The sequence below is a fragment of the Simochromis diagramma genome, unplaced genomic scaffold (genome assembly GCF_900408965.1).
Source record: "Simochromis diagramma unplaced genomic scaffold, fSimDia1.1 OVJJ01000370.1, whole genome shotgun sequence".
In the NCBI taxonomy this organism is placed as follows: domain Eukaryota; kingdom Metazoa; phylum Chordata; class Actinopteri; order Cichliformes; family Cichlidae; genus Simochromis; species Simochromis diagramma.
This window is the reverse complement of record NW_024387012.1, coordinates 1,009,251-1,032,135: the sequence shown is the minus strand read 5'-3', so window position 1 is coordinate 1,032,135 and position 22,885 is coordinate 1,009,251. Positions and strand designations below refer to the sequence as shown.

At 42.5% G+C, this 22,885-nt stretch overlaps 1 protein-coding gene across 1 annotated transcript; it reads right to left on the bottom strand.

Annotated features, from left to right (window-relative positions):
* Positions 1 to 586: 586 nt before the first annotated feature.
* znf219 (zinc finger protein 219) lies at positions 587 to 22,885 on the bottom strand. The gene is made up of 5 exons (XM_040041051.1): positions 22,735 to 22,885; positions 12,821 to 12,905; positions 10,265 to 12,587; positions 9,963 to 10,109; positions 587 to 7,021 (listed from the first exon to the last, which is right to left on the bottom strand). The coding sequence occupies exons 2-5, from the start codon at positions 12,824 to 12,826 to the stop codon at positions 5,847 to 5,849; spliced, it is 3,651 nt and encodes a 1,216-aa protein (XP_039896985.1). The 5' UTR covers positions 12,827 to 12,905; positions 22,735 to 22,885; the 3' UTR covers positions 587 to 5,846.

The window sequence follows — 22,885 nt, the reverse complement described above, 5'->3', positions numbered from 1 at the left end:
ATTACTTTGCATTGCTGTCCTTTTGTGAATATACAGTAACATTTCTCATTTCCCAGCAGGACATGCCAGTACAGCGCTAACTGTGCAGCTTACAGGTTAAATAAATTTAAATCTTCTTAGTCGGGAAATAGGGAAAATTCATTCTTAGCTGCCCTTGCTACTCAGTTTAAACAGGCAGAATTTGATTAGGAACCACTGCTGTAAAACACAAATTAAATCATAATTAATGGATATACATTTGCAGATCTCTAATATTAGATTTGCTAAGTTATCAGAGTCTTTAAAGCAAACATCTCTGTGACCTGTAAGCAGAAATGAATATCAAGACTGAGGGAAGCCTGTTTAAATCCCCTCAATATCGGCCAGGAGGCCACAGGAGGGCTCCCTTTGCAACAAGCTCAAGCTTTCTGTATTTCACCCACTTCAACCAGATGCAGCATCTCAACATCTCAAATTCTGAAGTCACAAACACGTTCTTATAGAATGCAGATAAACATGCAAAATAAAGCTGTCTCACTGAGCGTTTTCACACTTTAAAGAACAACTGCATCCTAAATGAACAGGTATAAAAAAGAGAGAGACAGGATTTGTTTTGTGTTTATTTATTTCTAATGTGTTTTATTTTTATTTATTTTTTTATCTGTCCACAAAGTTATATTAGTCACTACTATGTTAGGTCAGTTTTCCCTCACTGCAATGGCAGTAAACTACACAAGAGCCCAAACCCAGCGTGGTCCCCTCACCTCACAAAAGATTTGTCATATTACAAAAAAAAAGAACAATACCCTTTGAAATGACAAATGTATCCTTTCTGGAGAATTTTCTGATTCACAATCAGGATATAAGGTGCCGTTTTCACATCTATTTGTAAATTACAAGTGAGCAAATTGAAAATTGTGCAAAAAATTCGCTGATTTTTTAACAATTGTTTGGCAAAAAACTTAACTGAAGTCAGACAAACACAAGCAGTCTTCTTGGAAACATTTGAATACTTTGTTAAATTGTCAGCTGATTTTGTCTCTATTTCTAATTGTGAATTATTCTAAAAATTGGGAACGCACCTTAAAAATCTGACAATATTCTTAATAGCTATTACAAAATTACAGTTTACAACTATATAATTAAAAACAGAATTTGTAGTTGCTGCTGATACACAAAACATGATGTAATCTTATTTCTTCAGGGCAATAATCAACTTTGAGAACATTTTTTAAGCAACTAATGAATAAATACCAGACAAGGGTAAATACCACAAGAAAAGAGGGCAGACTCTACTCGGTAACAAGCAGTTTGAACTTAACAGTAAAGTTTAACCGTAACAATATAGACGAGCTAGCTAACACAGGATGTTATACACTCTTTTTGATTCAATAATCTTTTGGCAAATAAACTGTTACATATTAAACATGTCAATCTGCTCTGATGTCTTAGTATCTTAAGACAAAGGTAGGACTGTTTGTAGTCTCCTATTTGGCTAAATGTACTTTTAAATTTAGACTAAAGTTTAATAGAAGGAAAACCTGTAGCTACCATTAGCATTGCTAGCATGAGCAGTTTTCTTTCCTTGTGTTTACTACGTGTGGTTGTTCAGCACTCTGACAGTGATTATATAAATAACAGAGGACATATACAACCATATTTTTTATTTTCTAGATCAAAACACTGCCCAACAAGATGCCATTGTTGGTTTAAAATATCAAGGCATTACCCAGGGTCAGTTAGCATCCGTGGATAACGTCTTCCTCGATGCATTAATTATAACTGATTTCACTGAACAGCAGTACTATTTCTTACACAAACTAGGCACATATCTGATGACACAATAGCAGCTTAGCTTTTAGAAGTCTTTTTTTCTCTTTTACACCATATATAGCTTATTTATGTTTTGCGGTCATGTCATTGCTAATAACAGGATGGCTAACATGATGTTAACTTGTGTGCTATTTCGGACGTGTGACACTGCAGGGTGACTAAGGCCCCAGACACACAGGTCTAGAGATGAGGCTGTGATCATCTGCCAACCACCAGTTGCTAGCAAAAAATGTTTATTCACTGACTAGTCGGTGAAAGCCTTTATTCCTAGAAAACTGCTGCAGTCGCCCACGGTTTACAAGGAACATGTTGACTTATCTGCACACACTTGCCAGCTACTCTCAGAGCAGTAGTAAAACTTATGCCTTCAAAGCAAAAGCCACATCTTTTAAAATTACTTGGCTTTTACTTTGAAGGTGAACATTCTCTGTTTGTGTTGCAATTTTTTTTCAAGGTTTAATGCCACTGAGGAAGCAGTTTGCGAGTGTTTGCAAATAATTCACCAACTTGTGTAGAAACTACAGGCAACCACAGCAGTTTGTCAGTGGCCAAAGCAAGAACAACAAAATCTTCCTTATATCACTCTCTTTGAGACCACTTTCAACTCGCAACCTCCAGCAACCACTTGCCAACCAGTCTGGGAACAGTAGCTACCAATGGTTGTATAACATCCTATATGCAGACAACTTTCATGCAATGTGTGTATGACATCACGTGAAAAACTGCTACACCTCAATGAAACAGTAGGAAGGTGTTCAAAGTATGAAAAAATAGAAATTGCTAAACATGTTAGGTACACCAACTGTGCATCCTTGGAATGTAAATGTGCATTCATCAGTTTTCAGGTAAGCACATCCTGGTTTCCCTGTTATCAAGTCACTACAAAGTCGCACGTGTGTTTGTCTTACTCCTACTAAACTACACCTTCAAAAGAGTAAAATGATTAGCTTAGGTACAAAGAGGATTTTTGTTTCTTTGCAATCAATTTGGAAATAATGAGGCCTTGGCTTCATTTTTACATTCAAATCTTTTGTTTCTTTTGAAAACATGCCACAGCTCTGGGACTTTTTGTCATTAGACCTTTATGATGATTGGCAGTCCATTTTATTCCCATCTGCCAGCGGGAGGAGTTGGAGGGACCATTGCTCGGGTTTGTGCTCTCCTTAAAAAAACACAACATCTCTAATGCTATCTGTACAACATTCAACAACACATTTCTCTTGATTTTTTTTTTAACCATAATGCTAAAACAATAATACTTATCATTATAAGAGCATTTTTCCATCTCAACGGCATTGAACAAACACCACACAAACTGAAATAAAAATCTAATAAAGGCCTCAATACCAGATAGTACACGTCACCTTCAAGTGGTGCTAGAGATAGACTGTTTACAGATGAGAGCAGGACATGGAGGGAGAGCAAGCATGACGAGGGGAAAAAGAGAGAGTAAAAGGAAAAAGGTGAATTATTTTGTTTCCTCTAGTGTATTTGATTTAGTGTCACATCAGACATGTTTTGGCACCTCATGAGATTAAACACAACGTATATGTGTCTTAGACTTGGGCTTTGGTTTACCAAGGGTTAGTATTATGACCCGAAGTTCTCTAACCCTACTTCTACAACAATTTTTACTTGTCTAAGGGTAGGTAGTTCATTCTTTTAAGAGTCTAGCCATGCTAGAACATAAGGCCTAGTGACCTTGTTTAAGGCCCAATGGGCCTGAAAAAATGGCAAATAATAAAAACAAAAACACAAGAATAGAGGGATCAGGAGGTGAACACAGGAGAAGATGATCAAGAGAATGGGCTGATGTGTTGAAGGGGAATAGGAAAGAGGAAAGAGAGTGTGTCGATATAGGCTAAGTGCTTTTGGTGAGTTTTACAAAATATACCAGGAAGTGCTTGAAACAGAAGGCACGGTGGCATTGACAGTAGTTGTTAAAGGAGACACCACTAAGGGACTTTCACTACAAAACTCATAAGGTGCTCTAAAAAGGGAACTTAATCACATTAATGCACATTAAAGAGTGGTCACAATCATAAATTACCCCATCAATTTGAGTCTTAGCAGATAAATAGAGGCTGTTAACCAGTGTAAGAGAATATTAATGCCTCACATTCATAAATATACCTTCAAACTAGGATAAAGAAATGATTACTGGATGTTTCCACATAAAAAACAAAATGCACTTCATTTTTTTCCTAACCACCAGTTCAGTGGTTGAATATCTGATACACTGACAACCTAGCTGACTGATTTTGATAATCGATGGGGTAAATCTACTGAAACCACACATTTACACACTTAAAAATGACAACCGAAAGTGACAACTGCCATTGAAAAAACGTTTGGTCTATTGATAAAGTCAAAATGAAAACAACTACTTTGGGAACTCAAAAAAAAACTTGCACAGTGCTCTGTATAGACATTCCAACTAGTCTTAGCTCACAAACATTATAATCAATATCACCTATATTGATAACCTTTTTCTGTAAGCATCTTGAAAGGAAAATAAACAAAAGTCTGCTTTTTTTTTTTTTCGTCTTTACAAAAGCTACACATATTCTACTGGGATGCCTATGCGTTTGTTAGTGTTTTAATAATTACTCCTACCATTGTCTTTTCTTTTCTTATTAAAACAAAAAAAAGAAGAAGAAGAGAGGGAAACTACTCATCTAAAACACACCGTAACCCAAAAGTACAGTTTGTTTCTTAGATTTAGTCTTGTCTGGCAGCTAGACTGCTTTCTTTGTCGTTCTCTACCTTGTAAAAAGTTAAAATTTTCCTTTTTTTTGACACAGTCGTAGTCTCTTCAAAACAATGTGTCAGTTGATTGTATTCAGGAGCTCAAGCGTCGCCCCTTCAGCCCTCACACAGACTCTCGCTCTGTGTTCAGTTGGTGCCTTTGCATCCCCAACCAACAACCGCTACCATTGTAAACACTGAATGTTGAACTCTGACCTCCTTTTTAAGCGCTCAGCTTTTGACCTTTCCTCACATTATATCACATACTTTTTTTTGTTCTTTTCAAGCTGAGCCACAAACAGCTACAGTCTGTGTCAAGGACATTACACTATGATGTAGCATTTCTTTTACAACTGAACTATTCACAACACCCTAGAACCACTTTTAACAAATATATTGTACTTAAATCGTTTAAACTGTATATTCAGATAAAATGAACGATCTATCAGACCCTCGATGGGCAAGGATACCAGAGACTCTCTCGACGACATACATGAACAGGCACTAACTGAAAACAAATGAACAAAAATATTACAAACTTTCTGTTTTTCTTTAGCACAGTCATCAAGAAACACTTTTCTGACAAACAAGGCAGTGATACATACTTGAAGGAAAGCACATGGCCTGTAACGGTTGCCTCATGCCTTAAATTAATAAAGAATAGCTTAGCCGAGGTTTGCAGCTTGAAACTTTTTTAGACTAAACTTTCCTCCGTGTCTGTTTGTTGTAGTTTGAGGAGGAACCTGAAGCTGTTCAGTGGTCAGTCCGTCAGGAGAGCATCTAGTCGCAGCTGGCTCCAGCATGGTCAGTGTTGTAGTCTGGGATTTACCAGTCCATTATAAGTGTGGGATAAACGCACGACTCTAGAATGATGCAGGACCTTGCCCTAGATCTTTCGATTATCAAATTGGAGATCATCGTAAAAATCACCCATCTTTTGGTGAAGTCTGAAAAACAAATAGAAAATGTGGCCGACAAAATCCTGAAAAGATGCGTCCATGCGCTTTCTTTTTACAGGAATTTTACCGTATTTTGTGGTGGACCACAAAGCCAAGGAGACAAATAATGACAGAGGAAATACCATAGCTTTGGCTCTCCTCTTTGTCAAGACTCCTCAGGACTGCCCAGAAATGAAGGTATGACAGGGCAAAACATCATTAACCATAAACAACTTCTCTCTATGTAATACTTTCTGCCCTTTCTTCAATTCTTTGTCAAAATTTGTTGGAAAACAATAAACCCAACATTCCAATTTAAGCGGTGTCATTGAAAACATTTTAATCTCCTTAGACTCTATCCTCCTCCCCTCCAACGTGGTTAGAGCTCAGGGCTGGTGAAAGAGCGAGGGACATCCTCAGGTCTTGGTCTTGTGAATCCTCCAGACTGCTATTCTCCAAATTCTCTTCAAATTCTTCATCTTGTTCATCTCTCTCTTCATCAATTTTGCCCTTGAGTTCAGGAACATCTGTTACATTCTTTGACACTGAGGACATGGAGTTTGGGTGTTCAAGAGCATTACCCAGATGTTCTGCTGTGTGCTCAGAGAGACCATTAAGAGTTTGGGACTGAGTTAAGGACCATTCTCCCATGGAGGCCTGGGACTCGGCCTCACTTACGTGCCTCCATATTGTCAGAGGGTCGAGGTCAGAGGGATCCATCCTTGGCCTTGTGGTCTTTGAGGTTCCATCATCATCCAAGATCACTGAAGAGCTTCTTTTGCGCCTGGACTTACTGGTGTGGTTGACCTGGAGATGCATGGCCATCAGCTCTGCTGATGATGTTCGAAAAGGACAAAACAAACACTCGCTCAGTTTGACCCCTGTTGAACTATCCTCTACGGCATCCTCACCACCTTCCCTTACACTCATGCCTCCATCCTCCTCCATCCCTCCAAGACCAGGTGAAGTGCGACGGGACAGATCCAGTGGTTCAAAACCACCCTCCTGAGTTGATGGCACGGGTACTTCCTTGTCACATGATGCTTGAACCATTCGGCTTGTAGTAAGGGGCTTACGTCGTGACACCTTAGGTGCCTTTGGTGGAGGAGACTCCCTGATCCAGCTTCCTTCCATTCCACCTTGGTAAAGAGCGCCCATTACTCCAGAAAGGTACCTGTACTGGGTCTCTAGGTCAACATCCCTTAGAGCTGCTAAGGCCTTTCGATGCTCCCGCTGGTCTGGAAGTCCCAGGAGCCAGGACTGCTGGCTGGGTCGAGAGGCGGGGTTGTCTGTTGGAGCCCGGTTGACCGGGCAGTGGTTGGGTTGAGATCGGCGCTGCTTGACCAATCCAGAGGTTCCAGAGGTCAGACTGTTGATAGTGGAGGTGAGACCAGAGGAGGATGAATTTGAGGCAGCTGATAAGGCATTGCGTTGCTCCCTGTGGTGCCGCTGGAGATGGTACTTCAGAGAGCCAGATTGAGTACCCGCATAGTCACAGTGGGGGCATTTGTAGGGTCTCTCACCTAGAGAAAACACAACGAAGAAAGTTTATTTATAGAACAGTAAAAATAAAGCTAGAAAAATCTTTTAAAAAACAGTGGGACTCATTAGATGCTCCAAAATGAATGCCCCAAAATGGGTGTTCACTGGGTAAGAAGGAAAAAAAATACTCTGGTGATTTTAAGTATTTTTATATTACAGTTAGTGAAATACCTTTGTGTTAGTATTAATGATATCATATACCAGCTATTTTATGGCATACACAATTTTGATTTCACATACAGGATGTTTTTTTTTTTTCTTCAGTAGAAACCTGATGGTACTCACCTTTGACCCTGAAAAACAGTTGCCTCTTATACACACATATACAGTCATGCAACAAAGAAAGCTTTCACAGGTCCTTGAAGCCACATGATAAACTATGAATACTCTTGAGACTTCCATTGGAATTAAATACTTAAGTAGTACCCAGGTGCTGCTAATCAAATATGCTTGATTAAATGATCGTCAGCAAGTCTGAGCATTTCTATGAAAGCAGAATTTTTAGCAGTTTTCTGGTCTGGCAGGTTCAGGAGTGTGTTAATAAAAGGACACAATCTTCCCAGGAGTGGACGTCTCTGCAAATTCCCCCCAATTCGACACTGTCCAACAAACCGCAAATGACCTAAGAGCTGCATCTCTGACTCTACAGGCCTTAGTTAGCATGTTAAATATTAAAGTTCATGACAGTACAATTACAAAAAGATTGAACAAATATGGCTTATTAGGAAGAGTTACCAGGAGCAAGCCTCTTATTGCTAAGAAACACAAGCATACAAACTGTTGAGCACAGTTGTGAAACAGTGATTATTTGGGCTTGTTTTGCAATCACGGAACCTGGGTGCCTTACAGTCATTGTGTCGACCATTAACTCCTCTGTATACCAAAGTAATCTAGAGTCAAATGTGAGACCATCTGTTTAATAGTCAAAGCTTGTTTCAAACTGGGCCATGCAACATGAGAAAGATCCCAAGCACAGCAGCAAATCTACAACAGAATTGCTGAAAATAAAAATTCAAGGTGCTGCAGTGGCCTAATCAAAGTAAAGATCTCAACCTGACTGAAATGTTGTGGTGGGACCTTAAAAGAGCGGTTCATAAGCCAATAAACGAATCATGTTTTTTCACAGGAAAGCCAGTTTTGCAAATAAAACAAGGTCAGATTGATTTTTTCCAATATCAATATATACTTGTACTTTTTTTATGGCAGCTAAAATTAAATTTCCCTGCAAATAATTCTTATTTTTTAATCACTTTTACTCCTATTTACTGAGGACTATCTCATGGGTACACTCTGTGTGAAATGCAGACCTGAGGACAAATTTCAGCAGTCTAAATGGTTTCATGTGTAAAAGATACACAAAAAATGCAATCATTTTTAAAATAGGTTAAAAGTACTTTCACTATGCTTAAACACCACAGCACTTATTGCAAAATCGTAACATTGCAAATAAGTAAGGCAAGCAAGTATTTTGCAAAATTTTGCAATTACTCAGAACTGCTCAAAGGTCATTTGAGCAGTTCTGAGTAAGAGGTGCAGTTACATGTTTTAAAGAAAGATGGCAGTATTCCATTACTCATTAAAAATTACACAGCTGGGAAAGATAAAGGGGATGATGTTGAACATTAACAGCAGGAAACGTTAAACATATGAAAAACGTAAATGATCTTATTCCCAAGAGTCAAAAAAGAAAAAACTGGTCACATAGGAGGAACGCAGGCGCACGTACAGATGCAGGGACAACTTGATTGTGTTGGTGAAACAAACACTAAAGACGGGATAAAACTCTCGATGGGAAACGAGATTCTGAAGAGAGCATTATCATAATTTGATGCATTTGCTTTAATTACTGACCATGTGATAATCACTTGATGGAACAGAGGCAGTAGTGTATGAGAAAATGAGCAGTGCATGATTGGGAAAAATATAAACGCGTTGAGATAAGTCCTTTCAGCTATAAAATGAGTAATGATAATGGCAACTCTTAAAAAGACTTCACACTGTGCATTTTTTGGCTGCTGTCTTTATGGGAAGTTCTCCAGTTAGTAGTGATAGGTGGCATCGCAAAAAATGAGAGCTGGGTTTTAATTTTGATCAATACATCACCTGAAGGCAAATAATGAAAAGTGACGATGACTCATGCTGATAAAGGCTTATGAATATGGATCATTAATTAATAGTATGAGTGTGAGTGGTGTTCGAGATTCTAACTTTCATTAAAGTCCAACTAGTTGGTTATCAGAAATCCTGTACTCAGTTTTTCCTCTTTTTGTCCTAAAAAAGTTTATTAAAATGTTTTTTTCTCTTTACAGTATTTAAGATGGATGTTAAAGATTTTTGTTACAGATTCTTGTTTCAAAGACAGCGAATTCTCTGCAATTTTTCATGCATTTAATTTGTGCATTATTTAGTATTTTTATGTAATTGACAAGAAATAAATGTGTCCATAAAAATAAATAGGTTATTAAAAAAAAACGTCAAACCACACCAGTTTCATTTAGCTAAATTTTGCATTATACAAATCGAAATAGAGACATGAGGATTACTGTTTAATTAGTGGAGAAGACATGAAAAGGTTTTCTTTTGTACCGTTTACTGGTAGCGATGTTAGAGGCCACTAAGAGAAGTGAGCAATTTCCCTTTTTTATCCCTGGAGTGGCTTGATTTTTTCCCCCCAGAAACTACTGTTAATATACGCTCAAGCAAGGCACTTAAGCTGGAGTTGCTCCGGTGGAGCAGCTCAGTTGCCTGCAGTAGAGGGCTATGATTAGCGCTGGCCAGGCCTCTGGGGTAAAATCTTTTAAAAAAAGAAAAAGAAAAAAACTGTAGTTCTAGAAAAGCAACGATGCTCAATGCAACCTTTCCAGGGATTTATAAAGGTTAAAAAAGTAAACACGGTTTGTTAAACTCACAGCAGTATCTCACCTGTGTGAACTCTGAGGTGCACTTTGAGATGGTGTGAAGAGCGAAAGGCTTTGCCACAGTAGGGGCAGTCTTTTATCCCTCTGCCACGCACTCGCTCCCTGGTGGGAACTGAAGGTATGGAGGAGACTGTCGTCAGCCCATTTTCTCCTGCAAGTATGGAAGAAGGAAAAAAAGTGGAAAATGTAAAGATAGCAGCTAAGATTCTAATGACAATAGAAAGTTGAAGTTGAAAAACAATGTATTCTTATATGATAGCAAACAAACACAAACCAAAGAACTAGAAAAAAACACTCATGTCACACCTTTGAAGCTTGAGATGACAGAGTGAAACCCTGCAGCCCCTCCAGCTTGTTGTGATCCACCACCCATCAATTTTGATTCCTGTCTCAGTTCTGCCATTTGTTGGGATCCACCGCTGTGTAGCTGGGATTCTTGTCTCACTTCACCACTGCCTCCTCTTCCCAGCCCCACTCCCCTATGATGACTGCTCCCTTCCTCTTCGCTGCCACCTCCTTTCTGGGGCCTCTGAGTGTGAACTCGAGCATGAACTACCACCTGCTGTAGACTGCGGAACAGCTTTCCGCAATCTGGGCATTCCCATGGCCCTCCTGGTCCTCCGGTCTCTTCTCTAGGATCCAGGCCTCCAAGGTAGGCTCTGACTTGGTCGACCTCTGTAATCACTGAACTCCGCCCCGGGCCTCGTTGCCCTTGCTGCTGGCCTCGCTGATGAGGCCTTTGTTGCTGAGCTACCGCCAAGCTGCGAGCCACCAGCTGCCACCAAGTTGCCTGATCTCCTCCTTCTGAAACTGTTGCTGGAGTTTCCCCGGTTCCCCCTGCTCTAGTCGTTCCCCCTCCTCTTCCCGAGTCTGCTCCCCCTGCAGTACCACTGCCACCACCGTTTCCCATCTCTGCTACTTGAGCCACTGCTTGAAGTCTCTCCATGCAGCTAGCCCCACTGCCATCACTAGGCAAACCGAGATAGCCCAGGATGGCTGACTTACTCAAACCCATCCCAATTCTGCCTCCAGTTTCTCTCTCTGGTCTTCCCTGACCTCCTCTGGCACCACCTCCTCGCTGAGTCAGAAGGAGACTGGAGTAGAGGGCGTTGAGGGAGCTTTTAGACTGCTGCTCAGCACTTCCTGGTCCCCCAGGGTTTCCCAGTCCAGCCTTGAGGCCAAGTTTGTTGAGATGAACTTTCATGTGATTTTTGAGGAACCAAGGCTCCTTGAAGCCACGGCCACATACCTGACACTTATGGTCCAATGAGTCCTTGTGCTTTCGCATGTGTCCCTTCAGAAACCATGACTGCGTAAATCGCTGTCCACAAGTGTCACAGCGAAATGCTGGCAGTGGAGAGGACCCGCCCACTGCAGCAACTGATGTCAGCTGTGGGTTGCTCGGGGTTGGGGCTGGCGTGTGGGTTGGCGTGGGTACTGGGGTGTCGGGGGTTGCGATGATGGGCCTCGAACTGTAAGCTGGTGGAAGAGCAGGTACATCGGGAGAAGGGTGGCACTCCTGTAAGTGGGACGCCAGGCTTTCTTCTTGGCTGGCAGAATAGGGACAAAGAGTGCATTTGTATGGATTGTGGAGAATGCGTACATGCCGCGCCAACTCTGAAGCTGTTCGGAATTTTCCTTTGCAGGCATGGCAGCGAAATGTAGGCGTGATGGAAGCAGATACGCCCTCCCCGGTGGCTGAAGAATAGGGAGAGGTCACGGACACAGGGTCCTCTGTCAGCGGAGGGGTCAAGGGTGTGCTGTCATCCAGTAAAAAACTGGGGTTCTGGTCTGTCTGTAGTCCATCATCGAGACCTTTGACCTCACCATTGACTTCATCGTCTTCTGTGAGATGCTGGATGAGAGCCCCAGGCAGTAAACGCTGGTTTGGGTGACTTCTGTGATTCGGAATTAGGTCTTTGTGGTTCTGCTGGATTTTGAGGTGCTGCTTTAGTGGAGCTGAAGGGAGCCCAGTCCTATACAGAGCTGAAGCTCGCCGGTCTCTGTCCAGACTGTGAGCTCGTGCATGAAGAGACAAAATACTTTGGAATCTGAATCTCTTTCCACATACATGACAGGGATACCTGAGTGCAGGCCCCGAAGAGGCCCCTCCAACTCCAGGTGTGGCCCTGGTAACAGTATCCTTCTGGAACAGCTGGAGGTCTAGTTCATCACTACAGTTCCCACTCTGTCCTGAAGACAGGGCCAGCTCCAGGGCACCACACCCGAGTAATGGTGCTGATGGTGTATCTGGCGGAGAGGAGTCCAAACAGGGGCTGCATCCAGCTTCTTGTCCCCCTCCTCCTGGGAACAAAGCCACTGCCGGCATTGGGGATGGAGGTACTCCATCCAGCCCTTCCTCATCATCTTCTTCATCAACATCATGGTGATTGCTGTTATTACCCTCGTGGAGGGGGAACGGAGAGAGGGGGAAATAAGGCGCAGTGTCCGGGCTCTGGGGGGAAGGTTCGGAGCTGTGAATGGGCAAGACAACAGGGCTATCGGGGAGAGAGAGCTGAGTGTGAGGAGAGGAGGTCTGGGGGCTGTGGTCTAGAGACGGCAGCGTTGGGGGCGACTGGGTCTGCTCACAAGAAAGAGACAACACACACTCCGGTGGAGAATCCATCCTCTATCAGTAAAAAACACAAAAGAGAGGGAGAGAGACAGATAATGAGCAGCAACCAGCGACTTAAGAAGGAGTTAAAAGTTAAAAACCTCAAGAAAAGGTTAAATTTGCATGTTGTGCATAATTAGCTTTTGTAGCACAACCTTGGCCAGATTTTAAAAACTGCACAAACTTCGAGGGTATGAGTCTTTATATGTTGATGCATGCGCATATAGGAAAATAGAAAAAAGTCCTACCAGCATTGTGTGTGATGTTATGCCATTCTTTAGTGTCTCTGCTGAGGGGGGACACAGTCCTGTGGCAGTCTCCTCTTGTAATCGTCTGAGGACAAAAACAAGCATAGAAAGCTCAGAAAATTATTTGCAACCAAAAATCTAACAATTACTGCACTTGAAGTTGTTCCCACCCTTTTTTTTTAAAAGCATGTTAAGACAATTATCTAACTAAAGACTTTAGGTAAATTAGGAATAATAGTATCAGCGTAATGCTTTTGAAATATCCAGCGATGAACTGCAGGTAGCAGAGTTTTGCCGAACAGGATTAAAAGCTATTTACACTAAGACCCTTTGAACAGATTCCACCCTAAATTCTGATTGCAAAGCACCAAATGCACACTCAACAATACATTTTAATGCACGTGCATGTTTACTACGAAGAAAATCTGTATTTGATCGTCACTTGCTCCTCAGCCTGCGTTGGTGTGCGCATTGAATGTGTAACAGGTGTGCACCTGTTCTGCCTCCTGCATGTGTTCAGCGTACATGCTGGCATACTGTTAGCACATATGGGATGATTATCTGAAGTGTGAACGTGCATTGGTGTGTGTGTGTGTTTAGGAGTTAAGGGCACCACCACAGGACACGGACTGTCCCAAACAGGATGGGCGCGCAATGTTTTGACTTCCCCACACACCCTTCCTGAACAGTCATACAGTAGCAGCTTTTTTTGCTTATATCAGGCCCGGACGCACTCACACTCACAAACACACACACTCACATATGGTATGCATGCACCTAGCCAGAACAATAAATCTGCTGTTTGGGTGTGGTGGCATTCACCCATACATTGCTTAGTCATGCTTAATTGTTGAAGTCATTTATATATGTGAGCTTATTCTGCTGCTGCCGCCGCTGCTGCTGTTGTCTCGACTGTACTGCGACTGTCACCCCAGATAACAGAGTCAGCTGAAACGTGAAGTGTGATACTGCGCATTGAACACGCACAAGCATTTTGGCAGGGCACGCTCACACGCCCAAATATTTTGAGAGCGCAGCACTTCGCCTCACTTCCACCGAATTTGTGTGCGCCGTGGCTGGTTTTTGTCCATCATTTTTGCAGGAGTTGAGCACCCACAACACAACAAAAAGGTCATAAATCACTGTGGCAAAAACAATGGAACATCTGTGCTCGCAGGTGTGTCACCCACATTTTTGTTCACATGGCGGTATGGTCACATATGTGTTTATATGGATTTGAGTATTTGTGTGTGTGTGTGTGTGTGTGTGTGTGTGAGTTACTGAGGCTTGATGACAAAGAGATTCTCATGTAGCCAGTTGACATTTTAGCTCAGCTATGACTCACAGGGATATCACACCATATCAATCACATAAACACACACACTTACACACACACACACACACACTCTCTTACACAGACACAGACAGTCCTTTCTTAATCCACCATTATTGTTCTTTCTCTCACCATATTCCTTTCCCTTCTGTCTTTCTTTCTCTCCCTGATTCATACTTCTTCCCATCCCCCTCTCATTCTCTCGTTCCCTCCCTCCCTCCCTCCCTCCGTCTATTATTCACTAATTTTCTTTCATTCTCTCCCTCTCCCCTCTCTCTCTCTCCTCTTTTTTCTCTCCTGCAGTGTTGCCAGTTGGCAGAGTGCCAAGGAATGCTGATATCAGCTGGTAGATTGGGCCCTGCCAACATGGCGAAGAGCAAAGAAAAAAAAATGAGAAAGGAGGCAGACAGAGAGAAAGAAAGAGGGAGACACAGACAAATAGACAGAGCAGTTACAAACTGGGCAGCATTAAAAAAAAAAGAAACAGTCTTAGAAGCCATGTGAGCAAAAATGATTTAATTTGATTGGCAACATGGTGTTGAGGGTAAAAGCAAAGAAACCAAAAAAAGAGAAAGCGACATGCTAGAACAGAGAATAGCAGAGAAATCAGAGTAGTGGTAGTGGCAGGCTGGGGCATAACATGAAGAGAGAGCAACATTTAAAAACCATTTTGAAAGTCAACACAGAAATACACATGCAGACAGAGACGGGGGGGGGGGTGCAGAAAGGGAGAAGGAATAAAAAGCAGGAAAAAGAGAGAGAGAGAGCGGCTATCTAAATGTATCTGCTGCAGTATTAAGTCTGATGGCATTATCATATGAATATCACCATCACAATGCATTGTTCCACCGTGACGGTGGCTGTCGCCAACCACCGGCCCTGTCATGCCAATAAAGAAAATTTGGATAGATTGAGAGAGGGAGATAAGGTGCAGCAGAGGATGCATGGGAAAAGGGGGCTGGGGGTGACTCGGGGAGAGGGTGGAGTGGGGAAGAAATCATGCTGGAATCAGGTGGGGGAGAAACACATAAAAAGCAGGTGTAAATTAAGCAAGAAGCGCACCGAAGACGACATTCTCACATCATCCACAAATGCTGCTCATTCCCAGTGTGTCCACACACACACACACACGGCGAGCTATAAAATGGATTGGGGTAGGTACTCAAAGCAAGGGTGAGAGCAGCGTACAAAAATGTGACACCTACGTGTGTGTGTGGTGGCTGTTTTTAGTTTTGTGAGGGGAGGGGTAATAATCTGATTTTAAATGTGCGTCATGGTAATGAATATTTAATATTAGGTAATGTGATCCACGTAGGAGATTCACAATGATATTACAGACCAGCCATTCCTAAAGTCAAGAGTGTTGTGGCCCACTTGCAAACCAGAAAATGGGGTCTCACCCAATCTTAAATCTTCACTCTTATCAAAATACAAGAGAAAGTGATGGATTTTCTTGAAACTTTTATTCAAACCACATGAACAACACGGGCTGTTGGCTATACACAATAATACATACTCATTTTAAACTGAGCTTCTGTTAATACTGCAGCCCACCTGCAGTACCTTTGCAGCCCAACAGGGGGCCTTGGCCCATACTTTGGAAATCAGTGCTATAGACTTTACAAAACAACTTTCTGGTTTGCTTTAGATAAACACAAAAACTGTATATAAACAATGGTCTGGAGCCATGAGTGTAGCATAATTTTTGTCTTTTACACTAGCACCTGCACGGCTCAACTAGACTACTCAACGAGGTTTTGGTCGTTTTCCATTACCACCTCAATGTGGGCGGGGTCGTTATAGCAAGGCAGCCCAAAAGTCCAGTGATGCTGTTTGCCTGCAATCCAAAGACAACACAACAATGGAGGTGGTCGAGGCGATGGTACACCTGCTTCACGCACTTTGGCTTTTTGTCAGACTCAGGGTAAAAGAAAGAGCCAAGTCGGTGTGAGGCCATTGCCCAGCAGCCGTTGCTGGGTTTGAGTCTTGCGAAAGATTTGCTCTCATGACTCCCTCAGTGACCTCATTTGTGGGCCAATCAGTGGCATGCGATCTTCTGACATCACTTTTTCAACTTGACTCAGGTCACTTGGAAAACGGTCAGAGTAAGCGCTAATAAACTGCAGAGTACCCATAACTACCACCTAATGAAAAAACCCTAAAAACCAAGTTGAGTTTAGCTGAGCAGGTACTAGTGGAAAAGAGGCTTAAGAGCCACTGTAGACATACATGCTAGCAGCTTGTCAATCACAGGATAGCCACACATTTAATCAGGCCCTGATTTATCGCCTAAATGTGATCACAATTTACAAAATAGACATCATGACATCATCATTAAAAAGCGAACCGCTGAGACCCTAAATTGCTCAGGAAAGCGTTTGCTGAGATCACAAATGGAGTGAAACGCAGGGTTTCTGAGCAACCTGGTTTCCTGTCGCAGCCACGGCCTGCGGGCCGTTACAAAGACTCCACGTAAAACGCACTTAAGCATTTGTTCCACTTCTCAGGCCCGGAGCTATAGTTGACTGCTGATATGCAACACATAATGGATTTTCCCATCCCTTCGATACAAACTGGATTTTCCTGCACTTTCACTGGCTTTTCCTGTTTTTTCCCTTTCTTTTTCCCCCTGATCCTGAAATTTGCAGTGCATGAGCAGGACTGTAATGACACAGTAATTCGCAAGATGACACCAGCTTTAAAGCGTCCCAAAGTTGACATTCCAGCAATTGAAATGCAGCTTTGTGGGTCCTGAATTGCCTTGACTGGAAATGAGGTTTTTTTTTATCATCAGGGTCACTATGTTTTGTTTTGTTTTTTTAAACTGCACTGTTTAAATACTGATAACTACTCCTTGACTCAGATCACAAGGAGTGCATAACGATGCGGCTGAATCATACGTTACATCCCTGGTAAATACTAGCTGAGGGAAATTTGCACAATATGTTCAGACAAGTTTTTTGTTTTTTTTCTTTTAGGTGGGGGTGGGGATCGGGGGTGTCACTGTGTAAATATCCACCGAAGTGGCAGAGTTTTATTGTGAAGGCAGTCAGTGCAGGTTTGCACATGCACATGAGAGATACATGTTGTAATTGTAAATATATATCAGGGTGTGAACACCTTTCACCTAGTGTTCATAATGGTACCCGTGTGTGTGGGATAGAAGTGTTATACAGCTTCATAATAAGTAGTGTTAATGTATCATAGGTTGTATATAAGGAGGGTTTGTGTATTGTGATTTGTAGCCTCATGAAGCTAAACAGTACTTTGAATGCCTCGTCACAGTTTGTGTAATTAAGCCTGACTTACAATGATCCCTTCATTCATTTCCTATCAGTCTGTGGAGGTAAATGTCAAAAGATTTAGAATAAATCTGAGTGTATGCTCTGCTCTCCTTGACCCCTTGTGACCCCTTGGGGATCTCGCTCTCAGTTTGGGAACCAGTGATCTATAGCAACAGCGACCTTTGTGTTGTTTGAAAATTAAGTCCTCCTCCACGTACCTAAAAATAGACATCTTCAAGGTCTCAGGCACCGGCCTTAAGGCATAAAGTAAGGACTGTGCTCGTAGTCTGTGTGTATTTCTGTGAATCCCTACAAGTGCATCTTTCTTCCCGCTGCATTACTTGCACTCTCATGTGATGAAGCCAGCGCGAGGTGAGGTGTCCTTTGGGGATAAGTGGGTGTATGAGAGACTGACCACAAGGAAGGGGGGAAAAAAAACAAAGTGTGTGAAAAAGAGAAGATGAGAGCGAGAGGAAGTGAGGGGAGCCCGCTCCCTGTGCGGTACAGTATAATTTGGCCCTGTGGTTTTTATCGCGTGGTCACGTGGCGAACTTCCCCACAGCCGGTATTCATTTCCTTTACTTCACCTTTCCCTGAACCACCACTACCACCTCCTCCCTCCCCACCGCCGGCTTCGCTTCAACTTTGCCTGCCTCGCACTCTCGCTCTTCCCTCATCTTCAGCTTCAACAATGATAAGGGTGAACATCTCCCGCGCAGTCTCCGCCACCGACCGTTAAAGATGAGTGTTGCAGATTGCTTATACGGGGAAAAATGCTACTTCATGTGTATCGTTTTGATCGCAGAACGCAAGTGAAACGGCGATCTAATGGCTCGCATCTGTTACGCCGTTGACCTTATTCGAAAGGTACTTTAGCAGAGTTGAAGAAAAAGTTACATTAAAAGGAAGCGTCCCAACTTTTACCGTCTTTCATCTGCGCAAAGTCCAGCTTGAGCCAGCATTTCCTGCCTCACTGATGTGTTTTATGTTCCACTTCTCACAACCTTACTCCTTTTTGCTTCTTCCTGTCTAACCTCTCCTCCTCTAATGCACCATCCCCTCTCGAGCTCCTGCTTCTTCTCTTTTTGAATGAATTACTCCTCTAGCGAGAGAACACGAGCTGATGCTGGAACTGGGAGGCAACGTTGCAGTGCCAGACCCGAGCGGGCGAATCCCGAACACCGGAAAGCATCTCGGCAGAGAAAACAAGAGTCTCGCTCCAACTCATACAGGCCGCGCCGTGCCTAAAACCAGTGAGTGGAGGGAGAAGGGGGGTGCTGAATGACTCGTCTGACTCGGGATTACGAGACTGACGCTTTAAAAGGAGAATTGGTTGGAGCATGTGTGTGGTTGTACGCATTCTTCCTAAAAGGCTTATGTGTGCACACCGAGGATCAGTTGCTAGGTTGGAGACAATCCTGCAGGTGAAACAAACATCCACCTGATCAATTTTCTCCCTACTGTCTGGGAAAAGGTTCAGAAACCTTTCTTCCATGAATGACGCCCCTTCCACTTTAGTGTCCTTAAGCAACACACTACTTTCGACCCCCTCAGGGATGCTCACCACTCACTGTGACCTCCCTGGGGTATTTATGTATATATATCAGATACCTAAAACAGCTTTAGTGTGGGGGGGAAAAGGGTAAGTGTATAATAGTAATGGCTTCATTCTTTCTTCACCCTGGGGAAATTTGCAGAGCATGTGTTCTCTTTCTTAGGAACATCTTGTTTGAAACACACTCAGTTGCACTATATTTTATAAAGACACATATAAATGGGAGGTGCCAGTACTTAAATCAACACATCCTGGTGTAATTCTGGGTGACTGATTGCACTCAAGGGCTCCCTGACTCTATGTATAGGCTGGAATGTAACATTTTATTTCTATTTTTTTTTGCAGGGGATTTGAGCTGAAAAGTGAGGATGCACTCCAACAATGACTTTATGTCTTCTTCCCCACAGTCGCCGAGTACTTGCTCACTGGGGACTGCTGGGCTTCTCTCTCTATTGCACAGTCTTCAGGTTACAATATAAAGTGCTTTGATGCGGTGTCCAGAATGTTTTCAGACTAAATTGAGGCCAAAATAGTTCACACTTTCAGTTTTTCATCTGGGAAGGCATCTGTTGTGCTGATCTCAGCAGGTCAAATGAAATGCAACCAAAAAACACAAAAAGAGTTGTATTGTAACTTTAAAAAAGACTTGAGGGAGAAATTCAAATACTGCTTGCTTTCATAACATCGCACACCTGGCTGAAAAGCGCAGTCACGGGACTGCCACTAATGGAAAGTTGGAAAAATGTTTTGCTTATCAAATCGTCGTGTTTGATTTTTTTGTTTTTTATTCAGACCGTCTACCTGTACGCCTCTGCTGGAAACGCTGATTTCAGAGCTGGTCTTCCAAACTAAATGCGAGCGACAAAAAGTGGCAGACTATTTAAGTAAGACCCTAATGCTCTAAATACACTCTAATCCCGAGCAGCCTAGCAGAACTCTCAACAGTCTCAAAATGTCACAATGCAGTAGATTCTCCCTAACTGAGGGCAAGCAGGTGCCTCTCCCGCAGCGCACTAATGACCCAATTATATCAATCAGAAGCCTTGATTGGTGCTACACTCCTTTCCCTTTTACTCTCTCTCCCTCTGTCTCATTCTCCCCTCACATACAATCTCTTTCCCAAGAGCCACCTGGATGGGGTGGATGTGCCCCTTCAAGTACAGTACAGTATGTACAAAGATGGGAAGTAGGCGGCATTGAGGGTGACAGAGGAGGTGGAGGAGGAGGTGGATACTATTTGAACACAACAAGCAGACAGAAGCAAAAACCATTAGAGCCTTTTTACCATGGGGCCAGTGTTTTATATTCATTAGTACAGCTGGTTGCAGATGAGTATCTGCCAAGGGTTTGACATGAAATCAACGCCTTATATCTAATGGCAAACAACCTGTAGAGAGGCAGGGGAGGCTTTTTTTTACTAACAGAGTAATAATTTAAAAATAAATGCTTGCGTTATTAGTTTTTGATCAAGCCCGGATAAGGAAAAGTAGCGTCTTGTTGCCAAAAGTCACTCTTGCAGGCGATGATCCAAAGAAAAACAGGGATTTGGAGTGAAGTCATTTCTTTTCTAATTGTCTCAGCTTTCTTTTCTTTTTTTCTTTTTCGTAGAGGGATTATGAAAGTTAATGTGCATAAAACCGTCTTGAAAAATGCCAAACCCTCCAAAAACATGCCTCATTTTAGGACACGCAAGCAATGTCAACCTACTTCCACTGTGCACAGGCTCTCAAGAGTGTGACATTTTGGGTAGATATGAAAAAAAAAAAAATAGGGCATTTCAGGATCCCTAAACATATTCCATTGGATATAGAAAAAGGCGACGGGAGTGTCTTTGGTCAACCCAGATGACACGTCTGCGCCTTATCTCAAGAGGAATTTCCTCCTCGCCCCTGTGATGTGCGTCAATAACGTGCAACCATTTTCAGTACGCTCCTTTCCCCCCTCTCTCTTCTCTCTCGCGGCCATCTCAATTAGAGGCACATTAATGAAATAAATAACCATCAACAAACAATGCACTAATAAACACCCCCTCACACACACTAAAATCAAATTAACCCTGCCCGCAGATGGTGTCCGCGCACAATCCCGCTTCCAAATAGAAACAAGAACAACAACCAAAAGAAAAAATGCGATTAAAAATCATGAACACGGGGGATGCAGGGTAGTCGGAGAAGTCGGAGGGTGGCGTGTGTGTGTCATGTCAGCCTATCTATCGCTCTCTCTCCCCTGCTCCATTTTGTTCCTAAATTTTCTATACAAAAGATTAAGGGAGGGGAAAAAGACGAGTGAGCGAGCAAGGAGAGGACGGGAGGGGGGAAAAGTGCCATCATGGATTTCATCTTGAATCCCTCTCTGCCAATCTACCACCGACATCAGTGCCCCCCTCACCCCCCTCAAAAAAAAAAGAGCCATCGTGTCCAAAAACGCACATTTTTGGACAAAAACCGGTAACTTATCTTTACTGAACACAATCTGGCAACACGCGTTTTGCACGCACACGGCCCCAACATTGTATGTATTGCCACACTTGCTATGCTACTTTCTGAGCGCTGAGGTAACGTTAGGACAACTAAACGGGTTGTAGTAAACATTGTAGTAAAAGGTGGCCGAAAGTATAAGGTTTATAAAGCACCGTTAAACAGTCTTTTCTCTTTTTTTGCGCGTATCCCACACGAAAAGTGGCGGTGCTTATCTCGGAAACAACGCACAACACAATGCCTAATGTGTGTCCAACAAAAGAATTAGTCAAGCTAATCGCATCTACCTACAAATTACGCTTTGTAAATCAACTTGCTAACATGCAAAAATCCACTTTTACGCTTGGACAATATGTCCGCGGCTTATCGAAATCCTCCGTTACGCACAGAGAACTTGGCTCTTCTTTAAAAAAAAAATACACATATATAATAAATAATAAAAATATAACCTACTTAAAAAAAGAAGAAGAAGAAGACGCCGTTCTTTTTCAGAGAGGTTAAAGAAGAGCTGCCAAATTACCAAACTGCTCGCGCGGATAAAAACAAAAATTAAGAGCTAGCTTGCACAACTACTTAGCTAAAGTTGTGTTCAATTTTTAAACAAAAATAAACCTCCGAGTGACTTTTCGTGCACTTGCGAGCATTTTTAAGTCGCATTTCATCTCGTGCTGACTGTTCGAGTCGACTTGGTTTAACTGTTACACCGAGTATTTCCTCAGTTATGTGGGAAAACAGTGCATTTCTCCGCTTTTTTTCTTTTCTTTTTTTTTTTTGTCATGTCACGGCTTATAAGCGGAGCTCCGACTGCTACATGCTTGTCGGCCACGCGCGCACATACACCGGCTTACATACATGACACACACGTAAAGTGGTCCGGAGCGCGCGGTTACATGTATACATACATACATACATACATGCATGCCTCGTGCCAATCACTCACATGCGAGCACGCGCGCACACACACACAGCCAAAGCTGCCAATGAAATAAATAAATAAATGTGAAAAAGCGGAGTGAAATAAAACACATCAACAACTATGTTGGCCATTATCCCGCGTGTTGCCCGTGACAGAAGAAGAAGAAGAGAGAGAAAAAAGAGGCAACAACAGTCGCAGTAAATTAAACAATTTTGGAAATGTTTCGTCGCCGGTGTTTCGTGCCAGCACGCATAAAAGTGCATATATGTAAACATAGTGGTAAATAAAATGTAAGAAGATAAATGAAGATATAGGATATATGTTGAAAGTAAAGACTCAGTGTACTTACGGGAGAGGCGGCGAGGAGATTAATGACACGACACGTCATGATTACGTTTCACTTGAATTAAATACATTACGAGTTGGGAAAAAAATGGAAATCAGGGTTGTATACAAGCATACGCCGTTTCCCCCTCCCTCCTCCCTCCGTTTGGTCACCC